General features: G+C 40.1%; 1 protein-coding gene and 1 long non-coding RNA gene across 4 annotated transcripts in view; one reads left to right on the forward strand and one right to left on the reverse strand.

The window, feature by feature from the left end:
* Positions 1-1,479, forward strand: part of LOC144293230 (uncharacterized) — a 41,858-nt gene extending 40,379 nt beyond the window's left edge. For both annotated transcript variants that reach the window (XR_013360645.1, XR_013360644.1), the window contains one exon: positions 1,160-1,479. This is a non-coding gene — a long non-coding RNA (uncharacterized LOC144293230). The remainder of the gene's footprint in view (positions 1-1,159) is intronic.
* The window catches only part of RHOBTB3 (Rho related BTB domain containing 3), a 54,531-nt gene extending 32,817 nt beyond the window's left edge, over positions 1-21,714 (reverse strand). The window contains exons 1-5 of one of the 2 annotated variants that reach the window (XM_077864249.1): positions 21,556-21,714; positions 20,909-21,134; positions 15,911-16,097; positions 6,153-6,307; positions 2,520-2,631 (exon numbers count right to left, since the gene is read on the reverse strand). In XM_077864249.1, coding sequence (XP_077720375.1) covers positions 2,520-2,631; positions 6,153-6,307; positions 15,911-16,097; positions 20,909-21,134; positions 21,556-21,557 — 682 coding nt within the window. In that variant the 5' untranslated portion in view covers positions 21,558-21,714. The remainder of the gene's footprint in view (positions 1-2,519; positions 2,632-6,152; positions 6,308-15,910; positions 16,098-20,908; positions 21,135-21,555) is intronic. The other variant, XM_077864242.1, reaches the window with a different exon arrangement.
* Positions 21,715-23,435: the final 1,721 nt, after the last annotated feature.

Raw genomic sequence — 23,435 nt, forward strand, 5'->3', positions numbered from 1 at the left:
ATATTTTCTTTTTTTTTTTTTTTAATTTTATTTATTTATGATAGTCATCAGAGAGAGAGAGAGAGAGGCAGAGACACAGGCAGAGAGAGAAGCAGGCTCCATGCACCGGGAGCCTGACGTGGGATTCGATCCCGGGTCTCCAGGATCGCGTCCTGGGCCAAAGGCAGGCGCCAAACCGCTGCGCTACCCAGGGATTCCCAAATAATATTTTCTTAATATTGTTGAGTTGAGCCACATGAAATTGCCAATACTTGGCCATTTGTGACCTACCAAAGACAGCAATTTTGTATAAAAATCTAATTGTAAACACATATAAATTGGTTATTCTGAGATAACAGTCACAGAAATACTGTATTTTTTATAGTGCAAATGAAAATTGTACTAATTCCCATTAAGAGCAATAAAAATAGTGCTTTTCAGTATTTGTATGTCCCCAAATAAAATCTCTCTCCAAATACTGAATTTCAGTATGTTGGTGGTTATCAGTGCTTACTTTCACCTGATAAAAAAATGCAAATTACTGAACAAGTTCTGAAGAACCCAACCTCACATTTGAAGTCGTCTTCCTCCTGGGTTTGGAAATGCTGGTGGGGGAAAAAACTGTCAAAATTACATTATTAAAATTGCAACCTTCCAAAGCCAGGGCTCGGAGTCTTAAACTCCGTTGTTTGAAACCATCTTGACCATTTTATTTTGATTCTAAAATTAGTATTTTTTTCCTCCTAGTAAAACGAGAACCAGCATTTCCCCCTCGGCACACCTCAAGTAGAGTGTTGGTGAGACTCCCTAATTTCCAAAAAAAAAAAAAGTATGTAACCTTCCATTTCCTAGTTTGATCACTAACAAAGAGAGATTAGCCTTCAGGCAATTGAGAACATCCCCAGAGAGGATTGCACCCTAGGCCCTCATCACAGACCCTAACTATAAAATATCTGCTGTCTAGCTTTTATCCTAAGCTGAGCCGAGGAAAGGGTTATCGGTAAAGGGTTGCTGCAAAGATATGTATCTACTAAACCAGTAAAATTCAAACTTCTCTAGGAAGAAAAATTCTTTACTCTAAAGCAAACCTTCGGTCTCTAAAATCGATAATAACACGGTATTTTGGTGGTTAGGCTTTTCCTAACCTACACCCCACTCTTGCTTCCCTCTGCTGCCTCAGGTACCTCCCAGACCCTGGATGGCTAAGAACAACCTGAAAGCCACACGCCCGGGAGCCCCGGGTCCATTCTTAGAACAAGTAAGCACCAGAACGATGTTCAGTGGGATACCTAACAGAAGGGCACGAAGAACCACTTGTGAGAACTGAGACTGCATTTGCTGACCAGACACTTCTGAAAGCCCTGTTCACTAGGTGACCCAGTGCCCCAAGTGGAGACCCACGTGAGAAATTTCTTCTAGTGCTAAATGGCATGAATTGCTTTGCTTTCTCAGATCAACTGTTGTGTTTTCTCTTCTTCAATAATAAGAACCAAGAAATTATCTGCCTCCATTGTTTATTTGGCTATTCCCCACCCATCTTCTTATCCAAAAAGTATTTAAAGCAGTAGGTTTGCTATGTAACCAGCCAAGTCTCCCCTCTCACTTTGCACACCGGAAAATTCAAAGCCATCTGTGTATTACTTAGGATCTATAGATCTGCTTTAAAAAAAAAAAACAACCAAAAATTTCCCATACTAATTTATGTTTTTTTGATTTTTAATTTATGTTGATTTATTTAACAAGTACTTATCAAGTACCTACACTTTAAAACAATATCCACAGCAAATTGGTCTGCATGAGTACTATTACTCTATCTCTATGAGAATTATTAAAAATTTTTTGATGAAAATTAATTTTGATAAAAATTGTGTATATTTATTTTTATTTTCCTCTAACCTTGGGTTATGAACATTTTCAAACATTTGAAAAAGTTCAACGAATGATACAATAAGCACACATATATCCTTCACTTGGATTCTGTAATTAACATTTTGTCATGTTTGCCATATCTCTAGGTAGATACACACTTACACACAGACTCATATTCCTGAATCATGTAAAAGTAGAGTTGTAATCATAAAGATATTTCAGCTATAAATACTTTAATACTCATTTCCAAAAAATAAGGACATTCTTCCATTAATGATAGAACCATTACCATACATCCAAAAATTAACAATTCCCTCATGTCACCTAATTTCCAGTCCATATTAAAATTTTACCCAACTGTCCTGAGAAAAGTCTTTGAGATGTTTTTATTGAACCAGTATCCAATCAAGGTTCATGCACTGCATTTGCTTATCATTTCTCTTAGACTTTAATCTAAAATAGCTCTTCACCACATACACTATTTTTAAAAGAAGCTTGTAGACTCAAGTTTAAGACAGTCCAAAATGGGTCCAAAGTACCAGCTACTTCAGAATCACCTGGAAACGTATTTTAAAAGCAGATTCCAAATTTGGGAACAACTGCTCTAACACTTGTGAAGTGATCTATAATAAATATCAACTGAATGTCTAGACATTGGTTAGTAAATGCACCTGGTTGTTCAAGCTGAGGTGGTCTAATTCCATGAAATGAGTTGCTCATTTTTCTTTTCTTCATTTTTTCACTTGTCTTCTGATTTAAGGCTTGAATCATAAAATACTCCAACTAAAACAGGAATCAAATTTTAATTAAGTTAAAACTAAATCTTCAACAAAATTATGTATCTAACGTAATTATTTGTACCCCAAATCAGATTTGCCAAATGTTTTTAATTCCAGTACCATCTACATGTACGCTTTACCAAACACTTAAACAATTTGTTTTTCTTTTTTAAAAAATGTATCAAGTTGAACAGACTGTGCTTGTCCAAGCATAAATAAACTATCTATTCAAGAAGGAACTGTTTATTCTCTTGAATAATCAAGAAAGTCCAGCAGTACAACTGTGTGACTGTCAATAACCATCTCGTGGGCAACCGCAGCAGTCAATACTAGAGAAATTCAAGGCTGGACAGATCTGGCTCTATGTCACAGATGCTCAGATCAACTAGGGATGTTTACATATGCTCTATTTTTTCTTGAATAAATTACACTGAAATACATCCTTTATGTTAGAAATTAAAAATCCTGGGGTGCCTGGCTGGCTACATCAGCAGAGCATGCAACTCTTGATCTTGAGATTTTCAATCCGAGATCCATTTATTAGGTGTAGAGATTACTAAAAAATAAAATCTTAAAAATAAAATCCTAACCACACTCACTTGCACAGCACAAGGCCTATATGCCTTGTGCTGTAAGGCTTGGGGCAAAGGTACAAATAGAGGTCCATGTACCACATACACTAATATTTAAACTCTGTAAATCAAGAAAACAAACTAATCTGTAAAAGACGTTATATCCTCTTACTTTGACAGATATAACATCATAAAAGCCTAGAAGGCCAGGTTTGGATTTAAATTCTCAGACTTCTCAGAACTTCAGGTAGGACAGGGAGAGCTGGCCTTAATTCCAGATCCCAAGACCTCCCCTTCTCGTCTCACCCCTGCTCCATCCCAAGCCTCAAGGAGCTTTTTGCATACGAGCAGACATCCAGGCCTGCATATCCAAAACCTCCTACGCCATCATCCTATGGCCACCTTTCAGACTTGGGGACACACACACTAGTAATGCAGTCCACCTGCGGGAGGATCAACCCAGGAAAAAGGCCTGCGCAGGCCTGAGAAACAGACCGCTGGTCAGAGAACTTTGGGGTCCTGCATTTGGAACATGGTTGTAGCACTGTAACAACAGAACTTTCTTTTCTGCATTAATGGAAATGTTCTGTAATATCTGTGCTATTGAATACGGTAGCCACAAGGCACATGTAGCTATTAAGCACCTGAATGTGAGTAGTGTCTCTGAGGAACTAAATTTTCTTCAGTTAATTTAAATATAAATAGCTATAGCTATCTGTGGGTAATGGCTACCCTAACCCAATGGTGCAGGCCTAGAAGGGCTACTAGCTCCAGGAGGGCATACCCCTTGGCTCCATCAACTTGTGACATGGTGGTGCAACTGGAGGGAGTGCCAGATGGGGCTCTCGAAAGATAAAGGGCACACACTCCTCTTGCCCAGGTCTTCATCCTTGATTCTTAAATACAAGATTTTAAATGCTCCTTTAACTTTGACATTATCGCCTCCATCTATACTCCTGCAAATACCACCATTTCTTACAGTCAAGATCTAAGCTGTATTTTACTATTCAACAATCTCAAAAGGGATCATTCTAATCTTATTTCTACATTCTCACCAAGTCTTAAGGATAAAAGAAACTGCCATGTCTTTCTTCCAACCCTGACCACATCTTCAGTTCTTATCATGCCTCCAACCCTAACTGCAACACCAGGCATTAGGAGCAAAGAGAAACAAGGAGGAGGAAGCAGAAGCAAGCAGAGGCAAGTGGGAGTTGGCAGGTGGGAAGAGTGACCCTGGGATGTCAGGTTCAGGAAGTGGAGCCGGGAACAAGGAAACCTACATACTCCAAGAGAACCAGCCCCCTCTCCTCTCCACAATGAAACCGAACTGTCATTTCCCCCCAGTTCCCTAGGTATTTCTGGGAAATGCAAGATTCTTAGACTAAATTCAGATTGTTTTTAATCCACTACAATATAATATCTTATTTATTTATGATAGTCACACAGAGAGAGAGAGAGGCAGAGACATAGGCAGAGGGAGAAGCAGGCTCCAGGCACCGGGAGCCCGATGTGGGATTCGATCCCGGGTCTCCAGGATCACGCCCTGGGCCAAAGGCAGGCGCCAAACCGCTGCGCCACCCAGGGATCCCTATAACATCTTTGATAGGAAAATTAGATGTCAGTCCTCTCTACCTTTCTAACCTTTCTACTTTTTACTTGTCACTGTAAATAAATAAGATGAAAGTTTCTCATAGTCATTGTAATATCAATATTGTGAGTCTATCTTAATGCTGTATTATTAATATTTCTTTACATTAGTGGGCTAAATAATAGCCACTTATACATGACAGAAATCAGAACCATTTATATTTGGTTCTTATTTTATCTTTGGTTCTTATTTGGAGCCTGGTAACTTAAATTTCTACAGTCATTTATGGAGACCTCAACAGTTTGACATGAATCTACATAATGAATATTCTGGTATACTGGAAAGAGTACTTGATGAAGAGCCAGGGAACTAATGGAAAAGTCCGAAGTGTTCCTGCCCAATGGGGGGTTTACTTTGGTTTAGACCTCTTCATATTTACCATTTCTGTTGAGTGGAGTCACTTCTTAGAGGATTGAAAAGATAGTTCCAAAGTCAGTTAATAGTTACGTGATACCACTCCACAGTATTCTCCAAGCACCATGAAGTCCTGATATTGTAGGGAAGGTGCTGTGTGCTAAGACAGGCCTCCAAAATGTCTACAGGACCCAGTAAATGCTGTAGCTATAGAGAGAGCAAATCCCAGTTTCTCAAATATCCAACAACCAGCTATGTTTTTAAATATTTATTTATTTATTTGAGAGAGAGAGACATGGCTTGTAAACGCAAGCAGGGAAAGAGGCAGAGGGAAGGGAGAGAAGCAGACTCCCCACTGGGCTCAGAGCCTGACATGAGGGCTCCATCTCACAACCCTGAGATCATGACCTGAGCAGAAATCAAGAGTCGGACACTTAAACCAACTGTGCCATTTAGGCGCCCCAACAAGCTGTTTGTATAAGTAGTTTCTATGGATATTTTTGAGCTGAATCCTTTAGGAATATACAAAATCTTTCCAAAGCACACAGAGAAAGAAAAATCATTCTTTTCAAATAGTAGACAGACATGAAGGAGATCTTCACAGGCCCAATGGTTCAGGTAGCGAGGCTCACTGAACGTATGAAGATTATGAATAAAACTGAATCACAGGTTTGTGTAAGTAAATATGCTTTTGATATGTACACCAAGAAACAACATTGTCACCAAGTAGAAAATTCAAAAAATCCTATTAGACAACAGAAAATGCTTCATTTGCAGGGAAAAATAAAATAATTTTACTCTGACAAAATCTCACTTCTACTCTCATTTTATTTCTCAAAGCTAAAACCAATCATGCTTTTAAAACTAAAGTTCTAACTGAGGTTCTAGAAAATAGCTTCACAGCCAACCTGACAAATGACTTTAATTTATGTAACAGGGATTATCACTTACCACTCCTCCAAAATACTTTCCTATGTAGAAGTCATCAAGGCTGTGTAGCTCAAGATAGGTTGCTCCTAGTTCTTTAGCAAGTTGGATCCCTTCACTTGTACTGACACAGCTCCCTCTGTCTGAGGTACACAGCGGGCATGTACAAGGTAATTCTTCTGAGAAAGTAAATATGAGGAACAAAGAGCTTTGAAATTAAACATGAAAAGAAATATGCACAGGCAACCTGAACCTTCAACAAATCAACAGCTCATAACAGAACCATAGTTCAGGGGCATTTGGTACTCCACTATCCACTAGACTCTGAATAAAAAGCATCAGTGTTAATAGAAACATCCCTAAAGTAAACAAGCTTTAAGTGCAAGAAGAATAAACAGTATTTTAGAAAACAGAAGAACTTAAAAATAAGTGAATATGTATTATCAAGGCTTTTATAGCAATTAAACCAATCAGCTAGGAATGGAGAACATGTTTCCTTTTATACAACCCTGACATGCTGAGTATCAATACAAATTAACAATTTCAGTTGCCCACAGAAACCATGGAAAACAGCCGGTTAGCTCTTTTTTTTCTTTTCCTTTCTTTCCTTTTTTTTTTTTTTTTTTTTGTGATAAACTTGAAATACATTCACTGAGTTGATTAGATCTGAATCCTCAAGACTGCAAAATTTTGTAGGTTTCATTTAAAGTACATTCTTCTTAATCCAGACATTTCAATTATTAGACCCTAAAGTATTTGACTGCAGAAATCAAATTCAATCACTTTATCTTTCTCTTCAAGGTTAAAAAAAACCATACACTAAAGGAATAAAAAGTATTTATTCAAAATGTGAACTATCCTAAACATCATGGTTGTACCACATACAGATGTATGGCTGGGCAGGTGGTAGATCAACATATTTAGGACACTCTTTAAAAAAGCTAAAAATGTATGTTCAACTCTGAATTCATCAGCAAGCTTTGTTTTGTTTCATGACATATCATGTATATCATTGTTTAAATGGCAGCCAAGTCAGAGGAGGATAAATCCATTCCTAGAAATGCATGTTATTATAGATTCATTTCCCTGGGAAGCAGACTCTGAGATGGAGACTGGTGTGCAAGAGGTTTATTGGGGGGATGATCCTGGGAACAAATGTTCTCAGGGGTGAGGGAAGTGGGACTGGGCAGAGAAAAAATTCGAACTGCATTACAGCTACAACAAAGATCTCAGTGGATCCTACTGGGGAGGGGAGCTGGGGCTTAGATGGCCCTTTGGAATGGTTCTCCATTTGGGGAAAGGCAGCTGGACCTTTGTGTCCCTAAATCAATCAAGATAATCAGTGATTAGATGAGGGCTACCAGAGAAAGGGCAGAAGAATCTTGAGTAAGCAAGCAGCTTCTATCAGCACAAGGTAATGCTGGGGAAGGTACTCAGTCATGCGCCAGCAGCAGCCAAGTCTGGTAACAGAGCAAGCACAGTGGCCCTCAAAAGGCATCTGGGGGGCACCTGTGTGGCTCAGTCGGATGAGCGCCTGACTCTTGATTTTGCCTCAGGTCATGATCTCTGGGTCATGAGATCAGGCCTCATATGGGGCTCCTCACTCAGCATGGAGTCTGCTTGGGATTCTTTCCTCCTCCCTCTCCCTCTCTCTCTGTTCTTTCCACTGGATGCCTGCGCACACTCTAAAATAAATAAAATCTAAAAAAAAATTTTTTTAAAAGGACATTTGGGCAACTTCCCACAGCAAATTCCTTACCCATGAAGTACATATAGATGGAGCATGTGTATGTACACAAAGGATATTTAGTGCATGTGTGTGCTATGTATGTAACTATGTCAATAATCTCAGCTTCATTGAAAGCACTTTAGAGCTCAGAAATTTACATCCTCCTTTTGCAGAGAAGGAAACTGGGGCTCAGGGAAGATAAGTGACTTGTCCAAGTTTCTTTGTGTGTCAGAGATGGAAAAACAATGATAAAACTGTTACTTGCTCTATCTGATAAGCAAAATGATATCAAAAGGTAAGATAAAAATTTAGTCTGAGTAAAGACACAGTGATTTCAAAGTTAAGCATGGGTTCTCAAAATTAAGCCATGAATTCTAAGTTTTTGCTTTTACTTTTTCCAAGATCATTTTGGGTTCGGAGCACATAAAGTTTTTATACAGAATTTAGCCTATCTTGAAAAATAACACATTGGTATTTCACATTCTTTACAAAGATTCATAAACAGTGCCTTTGATTTTCTGAAGACAGAGGCCTTCTTATATCTACAAAGCTCTCCTTATGTTGATGGAATGGGGTGAGTAGGCAGTCCATCTTATTAGACTGTATTCTAAACAAAAATAAAGCAAAGTGTTTCAAGTGAAAAATTAAGTGAACATAATACAAAATAATTTTTAACAAAAACTCTGGATTTGAAAGAAAATCCAACTAATTTCAGGTTTAACTCAGCTGAGCAGGGTTTTCCATTGTGTACAGCCAATGACCCCTACTGACACACAGTCCTAGAAAATTCCTCTTCACATCTAGTCTGCACATCTCTTCTGTGGCACAGAAGACATTGCTTTTTGTTCACAGGAGCCCAAAAGGAAAAAAAAAAAAAATCTTGTGATCATGTGGCGGGGACAGCATGAAAACCAACAAAACATTTATAGAATAAATAAACCTACATAATACATTTCATCAGGAACCATCAGAGGAGCCAAAACAATTTAAATTGTGCTGCCTTCTACAGGAGATCACTCCTGTGAGCCTACCTCAGGGTCACAGGGACTTTAGGCATCAGTGTTACACTTCTAGTTAACATTGTAGTCATTTTTCCTTCTCTTATGTGACATCTCTTAAAGTATTATCACAAATACCTATTTTTTTTAAAGCAAACAGACTATAAATCTGAAATTAAAATGAATGGCATCTCTTTGAAAGCAGTGGCTTTCAGGATCTGCAGGGTGATTCTTACAATGTTGTCAACTGCAAGAAAGTTTTAGAAATCCTTTTAAGAATTCTAGCCTAGCAATCTACTCAACTCCATCAGGACTTCAAAAAGAAAAGAAGATGGGACGCTCATTTTGGGGAGCTTAAGGCTATGGATACCCCTAGGCATGTTCAGAAAAAAAAATTCTCTTTTAAAGACGTTCAATATTTAGTAAAAGCCAAAAATTTGCTCAAAGCCAAATGTGATGAAGACGACATACAAGTCAAGCTTGTCAAAACACGTGTAACAAAGGAAAATGATGAGACTGACTGTGTTTGCTGAACTAATTCTCAAGAACTCAAGAGAGGAATTACCAGGAGAATACCCAGCACAGCTTCGTGTATTGCAAGGGACTGGGGGAAGGAAGCAATAAGAGTCCTCAGGTGGAATATCAGATTTACCTTGGTAATTACTTTGCAATCACATCTACATGTGAAATTAATTTCACCTTGTTTAAAACCAGTCATCCACTAATTGAACAAATGTTTACTGAGTACCTACCATATATCAAACAAGAAATAAACACAGATGAAAACTCATAGTCAACTGAGCCAACACAGGCATGACTACAAATCATAATATAATGAATATAATAAATACTAAAATAAGGTATGCAAAATCACTATGGGAACAGAAGAGAAGAAATTAACTCTGCCTGGGCATTATGGAAGTCTTCACAAAGAGGCACTGATTTATTGGATAAGTATGAATTTGTCATGCAGATATAACAGGAGTTGTGCAGAAGGGCACTCCCACCAGAGGGTACAACATATGCAGAAGTCTGGGTATAAGAAAAAAACAACACATTAGCTTCCAGTTTCAAAATGGCAAGCAAAGCCCACACTGCAACTCCTCTACCTGCCAAATCACAGAAATGATTAATTAACAGGGAAGGAGAGGGAAGGAGAAGTGAGAGAGAAATGGAAGAAAGGAAGAAAGGGAGGGGTGGGGGATGGAGGAAGGGAGATACACACATACATACTCAAAAATTAAGAGGAGAGAAACTAGGAGTGTATAAAAGGCCGAAGGCAGCAAAAGACCAAAGAGGGAAAGCTGAAGCTCAAAGGACAGGTAGGAAGTCACACACTGGGCAACATCAAGAACACTCAATGCTCAAAGACGAGGGAGCAACATGGAGGCCCATGGACAACTCAACGGACATCAGTTGGAGACCCCAATGGAAGCAGGTAGGCCTGAAGATCTGATATAAGCTCTAACTCCCACCCCGACCTCAAAGAGCAGTTGGGCAGAGGAGGAAAAAGTCGTTAATCCAACAGAGGAGCTATACTGCGAAACTAGGCAAATTAAGAATTATCCAACATTTAGGAAGTATCCATACTATGTAATAAAATTTCATCAAATGAAAAGACTTAGAATGCCCTCCTCAAGACAAAACTTAATAAAATATTCAAAACAGAATCTTAAGTATAATTAATTGAGACAGGTTTTCTTTTTAAAGTATTTACATTCTTAAAACAGGAAGAAGAAATTGTGAAAAACAACCAATTAGAGATCTTGGATATGAAAAGATGTGGAAATTTTTCAAAATGTAATAATGCAAAAGAGCAGGATAGACATAGCAGAAGTAATTTGCGAGCTGGGGAAAAAAGACCAAAGAATTCTCCTATAATAAAACACCGAGAAATAAAGGTTGGGAAATATAAAAGATAGGAGAAACAGAGGAGAGATCTAGAAGTTTCAATATCAGTCTAATAAGCATCCAAAAAGGACAGAATAGAGAAAATGGGAGGGAAGGTATATCTGAAGAAATCATGAAGTTGAGACTTTCTCAGATCTAATGAAACACATTAAGTTCAAGTAGTTCAGTATGTCTGTACATAAGATACAAAAGATCATGCCTACAAGGTTCCAGAAGGAATCAGGAGCTAGATAATGAAGGATCTTGTATTTTAGGTAAGACTTCACAAGAGAAAATTATTGAAATGAGATGCAAATACTGAATTGGAAAAAAAAAATGGGAACTCATGATTAAAAAATATGTATTAATATATACATATATATATGTGTGTGTGTGTGTATATATATATATATATATATTTATGATTATCCAGTGAAAGGGCCTTGAAGCAATGACATTTAAACTTATGAGCACCCCGAAAGCCCAGATCTTGGTTTCTAAACATCATTGTTCACTAAATGGAACCAGGGCTCCCTGACTGATTCCAGGGTGGGGCAAGCAATATAAGGTGAGCCTGGAACATCTTATGCCAGAAAATAAGGAAGCACTCAAAAATTAATTGGAACTAGCTTGGAAAGACTCCCTCCATGCAAATTTGGTATAATATGAGCAATAAAAAGAATAATGAGAACAGATTATAAAATATTGAATATAAAAAACAAATCCATGGGGGATCCCTGGGTGGCTCAGCGGTTTAGCGCCTGCCTTTGACCCAGGGCGCGATCCTGGAGTCCTGGGATTGAGTCCCGCGTCGGGCTCCCGGCATGGAACCTGCTTCTCCCTCCTCCTGTGTCTCTGCCTCTCTCTCTCTCTCTATCATGAATAAATAAATAAATCTTAAAAAAAAAAAAAAACAAATCCATGAATCATGATTCTAAAAGAAAGATGTGGGAGCAGAGAGAAGGGAAAGCTCTATTTACAGAAGAATAAAAACTAATAAGTGTAGGTGGAATGATAGAAAATCACTATTTTGCAACTACAGTTATCACAACTAAAGGATTATGCAAAATAATGGGCTTAAATTCTTTAAAAATGTCAATATTACAAAAGACCAAAAAGAAGCTGGGGAACTGTTGTGGATTAAAAGAGACTAGAGAGACATAACAATTAAATGCAATATATAGTCCCTAATTTCATCCTGGATTTAGGAAAAAACAGCTTTGGAACAATTGGGAAAATGTGAATGTGGATTATACTTAAAATAATAGTATAATAGTATAATAGTATAATAGTATAATAGTATAATAGTGGGCAGCCCGGGTGGCACAGTGGTTTAGCGCTGCCTGCAGCCTGGGGTGTGATCCTGGAGACCCGGGATCAAGTCCCACATCAGGCTCCCTGCATGGAGTCTGCTTCTCCCTCTGCCTGTGTCTCTGCCTCTCTTTCTCTGTCTCTGTGTCTTTATGAATAAATAAATAAAATCTTTTAAAAAAATAGTGTAATAGTGGTTGAGGTCTGCCTTCAGCTCAGGTTGTAATCCCAGCTCAGGTTGTGATCCCTGGGTCCTGGGATTGAGTCCCCCAGTGGGCTCCCCACAGGGAGCCTGCTTCTCCCTCTGCCTATGTCTCTGCCTCTCTTTGTGTCTCTCATGAATAAATAAATAAAATCTTAAAAAAAAAATATAATAGTATAATAGATAATAGTATGTCACATTTCTTAAATGGTAATTGCATTATGGTTGAAGGAAAATGGCTCTTAGACAATACATGCTTAAGTAATTAGGACATAAGAAATCCCATTAATTTTAGAATTTACTCCCAAATGGAAAAAAAAAAAAGAGAGAGAGAGAGAGAGAGAGAGAGAGAGAGAAAGTGTGTGTGTGTGAGAGAGAGAGAGAGAGAGAATGAGAGAGATCCCTAGGGTTCACTGTTCTATTCTGGTCAATTTTCTTGGGTTTGAAATTTAGCAAATAAAAGGGAAAAAGAAGAAAGTTTCTAAATAATTTAAAGTGTTGACTACCATGATCTGATTTATACTCTAGGATGATTATTGTGAGAGGATTTATTTCAGAAAGCGGCAAAGCAGGAATAGGTGAGAGGGTCAATTTACCATAAAGCTGATGAAGCCTAAGTGTCAGGGCCCCTGTCTCATGGGTCCTTTCCAAAGCTGTGGGAGAAACCTGAGCAATATTCTTTCACATAGTTATATAGTTTTGTAAAATTTGCAAAATAAGAGGTTCTAACTATACTTAAGGCCATTGTCTCTTTCCACTCCAACTCACTTTTATGTCAGGCAGCTTGGGAGTGATGACAGGCATTTTGGGGATCCTACGAATGGGAATTTAAATTTAGGTTTAGTGAGATATTATCTGTGGTTTGCACTCACTTCCTTGTACAGTTAAATGTTTGACAACTGTCCTGATACACAGGACAGCAATGCTTCTCCTACCCACTGTGTAGACTCACTTGGTGTTTGAGACAGCGATGCCAAGCTGGGGGCACCTGGGTGGCTCAGTGGATTAAGTGTCTGCCTTCAGCTCAAGTCATGATCCCAGAGTCCTGGGGGATGGAGCTCCAAGTCAGGCTCCTGCTCCACAGGACGCCTGCTTCTCTCTCTCTGCCTGCCACTCCCCCTGCCTATGCGCGCGTGCTCTCTCTCTCTCTCTCTCTCTGTCAAATAAATGAATAAAATCTTCTTAAAATAAAAAGATGCCAAGCCGAAAGAGGAACACAACACAAACTACAGTGCCCAGCACCAAAAAGATGTGAATAATGAAGAAATACACTAGAAGAAAAACTAAGTATAATTTTCTTCTCTATATATAAAAAATCAAAAGTGGTTATCATATGAAGAAGTAATCGAAGACTATGCAGCAAATATAAGAAAAATTTAAAAAATGTCAAGCTGTTAAATAATAGAAATATTTTTTAGATGTTTGTAGTATTTGACAGCTCTTTAGATTTGCAACTTGTCATGCTTCCTTTTCTCATTCTAAGTGTGTGTGTGTGTGTGTGTGTGTGTGTGTGTAGTTGCAGGTCCTACAAGATCAGGAACTGCCCCTTTAGGCCAAAAGAAGGCCACTATGACAGATAATTAAAGGACTAGGATCTGAAATCCAATGAAGGTACAGAGAAAGCAATGAATTTGGGGTTTATCTGAAATGTGAAACCAAAAGAGCTTCTTAGTCCACTGGATATGGGGAATGGGAAGAAAGTTCGGTTGGATGAACCTAGTTTGGGTGAATGGATAGGCTTGGCATCACTCCGCAAGACAGGGAATTCAGCAGAAAACAGGAAGATTCTGTGATGATATTGGTAGGAAGAGAAACTAGAGCCAGAGAAACAAACTGGGTATTCATCAGTGTGTATACAGGAGAAGGTAGAGCAACAGATTAACAGATTCAAGGTCAGAGTAAACAGCAAGAAGAGGTGAAGCCAAAGGATGGAGCCCTGGTAACAACTAAGGATGTGTTGGTTCAATACATGGGAGTGGGGTACAGGGGGGTGTTGACCAGTAAGAAGACATAGAATTAAACAAAAAAGAAAGAGTAGCTTTTTTAACTGGAAGGACAGATGTGTTTGAATAACCTCAAAGGGTAAATTGTTATTAAAATATAAATTAAAGTATAAATTAAATGGAAATCAAATTTGGCAATAAGCATTTAACTGGTAACCCTGAGTAAGAACAAACCCAATGTAATTATGAAAGTCAAAGTCAGACTGTAGTGGACTGAAGAATAAATGGGAAGTCAGGAAGTGGACTCAGGAAGTGTGGATGACTCTTTCAAGAATAGAGGCCAGCAATAAAAAGAAACAGGGAAGTAGAGGGGATGTGGGGTTAAGGAACGGTCAAGCCTGCTTCATTTGTGTCTTCTAATGCTAGACATATACCTACCCTATTACTATGACCCCAAATCCTACTCCTAGGAAACAACTTGAGCATCATGAAAAGAAGAATGAATAAATATATTACAGTACATTCACACAACTGAAAAATACACAGCAAAATAACAAATTGTAGATAAGTGCAACATGGACAGATGTCAGTATTATGAAATTAGACACAAGATACTATGTATGGTATAACTCCATGTGTATGAAGTTCTAGAATAAGCAAAACTAATCTATACTGTTAGAAGTCACAACAGCAGTCATCTCTGGGGAGGGGGGCTGTTAACTGAGAAGAGGCATGAGACAGCCTTCCACAGTGAGGCAAATGTTCTATATCTTGACCTGTGAGATGGATGCATGGATGCATATACATGTAAAAATACGTTAAGCTGCCCTCATGGTACCTAGTGAACTTTGTGTCCTTTACTTTGCTGTATGTACCCTAATGAAAGGGAAAAAAATGAATCAAATTTTATAGACAGCTTTACTGAGGAAATACCACTAAAAAGAACTATCAAACTACCACCAAATCAAAGCGAACTCTGAGTTGGCTCTAGGACATCTATTTTTTTTTTAATTTTTATTTACTTATGATAGTCACACACAGAGAGAGAGAGAGGCAGAGACATAGGCAGAGGGAGAAGCAGGCTCCATGCACCGGGAGCCCGACGTGGGATTCGATCCCGGGTCTCCAGGATCGCACCCTGGGCCAAAGGCAGGTGCTAAACCACTGCACCACCCAGGGATCCCATCTCTAGGACATCTAACTGTAACTTTTGGAACTGACTGAACCAAATGAATCCATCAGCCATGATGTAAATGATCCTCTCTCTCAGGCAGTGCCATCAGCCTCTTCTGGGCTCTCATTCCTAGCTACGTAAAAATCCTACTCATAAGCCCAACTCCTCATGCAGAATTGGGCCATCCTTCCCACTGGACAGACCTTCACAATGTCAGAAAAAGACTTGCAGAGCTCAGCGCCAGCCCAAGACCTCTCCTGTATCAGAAGAATATAGTTACCAACTTCCTTCACTACTGTAGAAGAGCAATTTAGAAGACAAATTTGTAACCATCAGAATCACAGCAGTAGTTTGTGACACTTTCCTTTGATGTCTCACTATCATATCTAGTGATGAAGAGATAACAGCTGGCATTTGAACACAGTCATTTTTTCCACACACAAACCGCCCCCCATATTAACCATTAATGAACTTAGCACTATTTAAAGTTAACATGGCACCTACACTCTTATCATAAAAAAAAAAAAATACTTACCATTTTGTCTGGTACCAACAGCAGCAATGATTACTGGAACTGAATTTAATGCCCTTTTTATCACTGGAATATAATTATCCTTTACTTCATGGAATGAGAACTTGTCATTTACGTTGTATTTGATCACAATGATGTCGGCGCTCCCAATGAGGTTTCTAGAGGTATACCAATCACTGTCAAAAATGTCCTAAACAAAAATGCAAAGAGCATTCTTTAGTCTACTTGTCTTCAAATCAATCATGAAATAAAATGGAACATACAAAAATTTTTGCTATAGTTTAATTTTTTGAATTCATAAAAAGAACTTATTTTTAAATAAGTAACTGTATAGAATTAAAAATGTTTGAAGCCGTCCAACTCTTCTATTCTCATGTATTCATTTAGCCTAGACAACAGTGTAGTTGTACTGTAAAACAGAGCTAGACAATTACTGAGAGTCTGATGAAATAAGCAGCCTCTTTCAATATTTGTACTTAAAAAATAAGCACTTTGTTTTAAAATTATGCCATATTTTTATCACCTAATAATTTTGAAAATTAACACTACAGCTTTCAATGCCAGAGCATCAGTATGAGTAAGGAAGCTTCAAAGGATTTTCTGTGACCCAATTAGACACTGAAGGATTGTTTGGTGTTTTAAACTGCAATACATAGTGAATTCTGTGGAGTTCCATATATTTTACATATATTTTCAAAATTTATATATGCTTTTCAACTTTATCCATCCTTTGACAGTACTGTATATGTATAGTATATGTGTATATACAGGGACATATGTTTCATAAAAAGCTACTATGTATTATAAGGTGTCAACACGGGAAGGAACAGATTTTCAATTCATGTATTTACCTTATGTAAGTTAAAAATTCAGGATAATCCTACCAGTTTTGAAATTTTTACTTGTGGGCTACAGTTAATAATATTTACATTTAGAATTTGGGCCAAAACTAATTTTTATGAAGCCTACTCCTTAAAAGCTTTGATGTTTTAGAAGTATTTTTTTCAAAGATTTTATGTGAATAGGAGCATAAGAAAAATAAATATCTTAATGCCACTGCTTAATATGCATTAGAAGCTTTCTTCTCATATTCTAGTTAACTATTAATCAGATTTGTCCTTTCATGTGGCCTTTGGTGTGTACTTCCAGGATATAATAAGGCTAGATTAAGAAAACAGTTGGATGTGGCTAAAATGTCCAAAAACTGTTGGGCTATGAAAGTTTGAGCTATGAAATATGAGACCAAAACAGGGTAATAATACTAGAATCAGTCAATCAAGATCCATGTGACAGAGCTTTTACCCTATGACAGAAGATTCAGGAGAAATGTTGCACAGTAATGCCCTTTTGCGAAGAGAGCTGCTTCTCACCAGTACCTCCACGGTCTCCAGCAAAGCCTCTCCCAAATCCCTATAGCCACCCCAACCCACCCACTTCCTACAAGTACATTCAGAGTAAAAACAACTGCAGAATTTTTAGATACAAACACCTTATTGAAAACAGGAGCATTTAAAAGGGAAGATTTAAAAGGACCAAAAAAGAAAACCAGGCAAATTATGGGAATATAAACACCAAAGACAAAGTCTCAAACTTGAACCAAGAGAGGGGAGAAGTGAAGTGGGACACGGATCAAGAAAATGTGAAAGCTTCCCAGCAGAGCTCTACGCTAATTCCAAATCCCAAACCACAAACCCATTCAGTTCCAACTGTATCTGTTATAGTATCCAAGTTCAAAGTATACAGGCATAACAGGGTAACAAGTATAACAAAGAAAGAGAAACACAGTCAGATGAATGGAATAAAAAACAACAAAAACGAAACAGGAGTAGGACCAACATTTAACTCTGAGAGAACAAATCAAAAGTAACTGCTCTTTCCATTCCAAATAGTTTAAAATTCCAGAGTTACTGGAGAGGTATACTGGGAAAAAAGGAGACATTCAGAGGAAAATGTCATGAGAAAATGTGTTTTGGGATCATTATCACACAAGGATATAAAGATTATAAATAATTTTATTTTTAACACAAATCAGTTTCAAACCCTGCCCAAGAAAATGACCTCACTGCTTTTTGTGGAATATTTCTGGTAAACAGGAAAAGATCTAGAAATAAAATAACTGCACAGAAAGAGGAGGGTAGGTTTGAGAGAGACATACTAAATAATGAACTACATAAAACGAATCCAAAGTACATCTATGTTAAATGTGCCAAATATATACGGCAAGAATCCAGAGTGAGGTTACGGATCTACAGAAGAAACTAGAAAAGAGAAGCACAAGCTATCTCATTCCAATCCCAGGGAAACAACACCACATCTTTAACCAAACTATGTCAAAGAGAAAATGTTCCCCTGGTTTCTAGAAATGCGAAGGAAATCAAATTCTCCCACCCCTTGTAAATCAGTTCCAGGATTTCCTCTAGGAGGTTATGCAACGCGAAGCTTGGAGCCACATTGGGAGAATGGAACTCATCATTTTAAAAAAATAATCTAATTTTTTTACAGCAAAACGAAATTTTATTCTACTTCACTGTGGGGCTGCAGATACAGCACCTACTAAGTAATAACACTGCTGGCTCGGTAGATTGTATTTGTGTAAATGTTGAATGATGTGCAGGAAACTTTATTTTTGCTTAGTATAAGCGATACATGACTATACTAACATTGTAATAAACACATTGTTGTTTTTATAGGAGCTACCACTACTGAATACCTACTACATGTCGGTTTCTAGCCTAAAGACTTTACATATACTATCTCATTTATCTCATCTACTCTTCAGCATTGCTCTAGGAGGCAGGGAGTCTTTTCATCTTATACATAGGAAAAATAGGGCTAGGTGAAGATAGTTGACTCACCAAGGAAAGCCACTAAGTAGCAATGTAGGGATCTGAAATATCCAAACCTGTGCTGTTTTGCTATACTGAATATACTGTTTCAGTACACATCAAGTATCAGCTGATAAATACAGTCAACTTGAATATCTCTGATGGACTTTTACTTACCACTAAGAAAAGAGAAGCACCTTACAAAGAGAAGCTCTATAAGTATGTTCCCTAATGCTTGAAGATCTTTATAACCCAAAAACATGTACCAAAACTTAATGCCTTAAACAGGACCAGAGTCTAAACACATAAAAGTTGATAAGCAAGATAAAAAACAACGCTGAGTATAAGGCAAAAATCTAGACTACAGAGGCTTATTTTAATACATTTGGAAGATTTCATTTACTACAATACATGGGATTACAAGTACTGTTTTTTGCTAAATTAACAACATAAACAGGAAAGAGTTAACAGCTCAAAGAAAAAAAACAGGAAAGGTAATCCTAACATCCTAATTCAGTTTATTTTCTCTACATTTATTTACTTTATTCACTCATTTGTTCCAATTTACTTATTTACTCTATTCACTCATTCACATCATTTGTTCAACTGCATGTAAACCCAGTAAGTTTTTAGACTGTATGATTTTTCACAATGAAATGGCCAAAATAAAAGAGGTATTTCATTTGCTCGCATGGAATCCAGCCAGTAAGTTCTTTACCGATGCTTCTTAAGATTGGCATCATCACTGTCATAAAAGGGAGTTTAATGCCATCCCACTTATTGAAAACAAACAAACCTGTTTTTCATTTATTTCAGCTCATTAACAGAAATATCCTTTAACTGATCATTTGAGGTAGAGATCTTTTCTTCCTGTAATTTGCATAAGTAATTTTTCTACTTACATTCCACACATTCCTTTAGAAACGTGTATTAGTTCCCTATAGCACATAATTCAGCTTTTTAAAATTGCTGTTTAAATGTAAAATCTTGGGGATCCTTGGGTGGCTCAGCAGTTTAGCGCCTGCTTTCGGCCCAGGGCCTGATCCTGGAGACCTGGGATCAAGTCCCACATCAGGCTCCCTGCATGAAGCCTGCTTCTCCCTCTGCCTGTGTCTCTGCCTCTCTCTGTGTTTCTCTCATGAATAAATAACAAAGTCTTTTTAAAAAAATGTAAAATCTCACATAAAGATAATTTACACTCTTTTTCAGACACTAAGCTTTCTTCTGTTATAAAATACAACCTTCAAAAAAAATACAATCTTCAGCTTTAGTTATAACTCCAAAAGCAGTAAAGAATCAGAAATTTTCAAATAAGATTTAGTGAAAACATTTAAATAGTTACTGTGTATTATTATACTGCCTACTGAAAATATTTGTGTCAAAGAGTCCTTTCTCCTTTTATGAAGCACTCAAGAATCAGAGTAGAATTTTATCAACTTCAGAATATATTTTCTCCTTTTATGAAGCACTTAAGAATCAGACTAGAATTTTATACTTCTTTTAATTATTGCAAATTTTAAAGCTTTCTGAAAATTCCAACCAGCGTTCTTATTTCTGATTTATGAGTCACTGAAAACAAATAAGCTAATATCTCAGGAGTATCCGCATTATTAAAATTAAAAACGCTAATTAAAATGTCCAAAGGGGGATAGCTTTATAAAGGAGTGGTTTAAAATCCATTCTCAGCTCCTGTGTCTTCCTCTCCTTTCCAGGGGTCCTAGTCCTGAACTGTCCCAGTGAAATTTATTTTTGCTTGAGTTAAGCTTTCAGAGGACTTTATTTTTAGAACACTAATATTACACCAGCACCCACGGGGTAGGCATGAAAAAACATTGCTCTCTGCTGGTGAAGCTTAGTGACCCTGTCCCTGGGGGTTGTCACAGTCAACTGCCAGCTACCAAGGGACAGCCTACGGCGGCGAAGCATACGAGTAAGTGCTCCATGTTGCCACTGGGGCTTTTTTCACCTTCCACGACTGTTCTCCCCCAGGGCTGCCCCCTGCCTGGGGAAACAAAGGAAGACAAAGATTTGCCCCCAAATGTCTAAAAACTCTACCCAGGTGACCCAGCCGGTCCACATCCATGAAAGAGGAGAGGAGAGAGGAGGAGGAGGTGGGGGGGGGGGGGCGGGAAGCAGAGCCCCGCCGTCTGGGCACGGAGCAGCTGCCGCCGCTTACCCAGACGGGACAGTCGTGGACCACCAGCTTGACATTCCCGAACGCGCTGGCCTGATACTCGGTGAACACCGGCCGCGCCACCGTGCTGGTCGCGCTCAGCAACAAGCTGCTCTCATCCCCCGAGACCAGCGGGCTTCTCCCCAGGTAAGTGCGGATGAGCCCCGACGGCCGGATGTCCTGGTGAAACGCGTCCCCCTCGTTCCCCAGCGCCACGATGTGGATGGACCTGCACGGCAGAGAGGGGGCGAGGGCAGCAGGCGCAGTCCGAGCGGGGCAGGCGGGCGGGGTGGGGAGCAGGAGCGCGGTCCGAGCGGGACCCGCCGGGCGTGGGGGGGGGGGGGGGTGGGCAGCAGGCGCGCGGCGGGGAGCAGCGGGGGCCCCTCGGGCCGGGGTGGGGGGCAGCAGGAGCGTGGCGGGAAGCAGCGGGGGCCCCTCGAGCGGGGGGCAGCAGGCGCGCGGCGGGGAGCAGCGGGAGCCCCTCGGGCCGGGGCGGGGGGCAGCAGGCGCGCGGCGGGGAGCAGCGGGAGCCCCTCGGGCCGGGGCGGGGGGCAGCAGGCGCGCGGCGGGGAGCAGCGGGAGCCCCTCGGGCCGGGGCGCACGGCGCGCGCCGGGGCGCAGACAATGGCAGGACCGCGGCGCGTACGTACATGATCTCGGATGCAAGGGCAGGGCGGCGACTCGGAGGCGAGCGGCTCCGGCGGCCTCTCGGGGCCCGGCGGCGGCTGTTTCCCCGCAGTCAGCTCATCCCCGGCCGCGTCCCCCTCGCGCGCCTCCACCGCGGCGCGGCCGACGCAGAGCGGGCCCCCGCGGGCGGGGACGTGCGGGCCGGGCCGTGTGCGCGCGGCCAGCCAGTCAGGAAGGGCCCGGGGCCATCCCGCGCGGCCCGCCGCTCCCGCCTCCCGCCTCCCGCCGCCCCGTGGCCGGGCGCCGCGGCCGCCGCTCCCGCCGCGCTCCCTGGGCCGGGCAGCTGTCGCCTCCCGCCGCCGCCGCCGCCGCCCCTCCTCCTGGCGGAGAGCGGCTCCGGAGAGAAGCCGGGGCCTCCGCCCCCTCGGCGGGCCTGGCGGGCGGGCGCAGCACGTGCTGGCCTCGGGGGTCGGGCGCGCTCCCCCCTCCCCGGCCCAGGCGGCGGCGCCGGGTACAAAGGAGCAGCCCGCGCAGGGCCCCGCGCAATATAAATTAATAAATGCAGCGCCCAAGCCGGAGATCTCCTGATCGCCGATCCGCCTGCAGCAAGTTTGCTCAACTCGAGAGGCTGTAACCGGAGCCGGGGGAAGGGGGTGGGGCGCTGAGGCCCCCGCTCCCTAAAGCCTGGGGGAAGAGGTTAGGGAAGCTAGGCGTTCAAGCCCGTTGGCCGCTCCGGCAGCCCCATTCCCCCCCACCCCCCTTGGCCTTGACGGAAAATGTTTTACCACGTCTGCCGCTTTGTCATTTGTCAACATGCACTACAGCTGTTTTCTAAAATCATACTTGTGAGAAAAAAAAAAATAAAGGCAACATTCATGCTAGTGTAGAAAGGGGTCTTTGTTCACACACCAATTAATTTGCTAACATCGCTTTTGAGGGATTATTTACTATTTCAGGCTATATTTGGCATATTTTACCAAAACTGCAGGGTTAGGTTTTTTTCTTTTTTCCTTTCTTTTCTTTTTTTTTTTTTTTTTAAGTGCTGGGGTTCTTACTGCGATGGTTTTAAAAAGAAGTTATGTGTGGGGTGTTTAACTTGTTTACAAGATGAATGCTAGCTTACTTGGAGGTTTTCAGTACACGTTAAAGCTACATATTTAATTAATAGATCCTTAGACCAACTGAAAAAATAACGATCATGCTTAATGCAAGGATACTTTAGATTCTTTCATGATAACACACTGAAGTAAAGGTTATGAATGTCGCTAAAGGGCCAAACTAACTTAATGCAAATGAACACTGGAATTCACTAATACCGAGAAGAAGGGCCAGAGGTTATTGTGGGACTCACCTTCTCCATAAACATGAAAATTCTCACAAGTGCTCTGTGTTGAGTTTTTTATCCCTTTCCTTATTTATTTTTGGCCTACTTTAAAATTTCTTTTCTCAAAAGAGCTATTTTGAGGATATGAGGTACTGAAGAAGTATTGAGGTACTGACTAGGGCAGTGAAAAGACTAGGGTAAGAGGCCTTTGGAATGTGAACAGCTTTTTATGATGGGCCCTAGTTGCTCAGTTGGAAGCAGTATAATACAGTTTCTCATGCTCATAGCGTACAGCAAGAGGCATTCTTTCTGTAGTCACTGATTTTTTTTAAAATCTAATTTTCCTCGCTCTAAGTATAATTTCTCTTTTAGTCTCTACAATATAAGCCATCCTGAAATATTTAAGAGTATAGGATCACCTTTTCTCTTGGGTCAACAGAAAATATATTTTCTTGTCAGTCCCCTCAAGTAACCATAGGTCAAAAACAAAGACACCAGAATGGATGAATGGATAAAGAAAATGTGGTATGTACCTACAATGAATATTTGGACCTTTAAAAAAAAAAGAAATATTTGGAC

Source organism: Canis aureus, chromosome 2 (genome assembly GCF_053574225.1).
Source record: "Canis aureus isolate CA01 chromosome 2, VMU_Caureus_v.1.0, whole genome shotgun sequence".
NCBI lineage: Eukaryota > Metazoa > Chordata > Mammalia > Carnivora > Canidae > Canis > Canis aureus.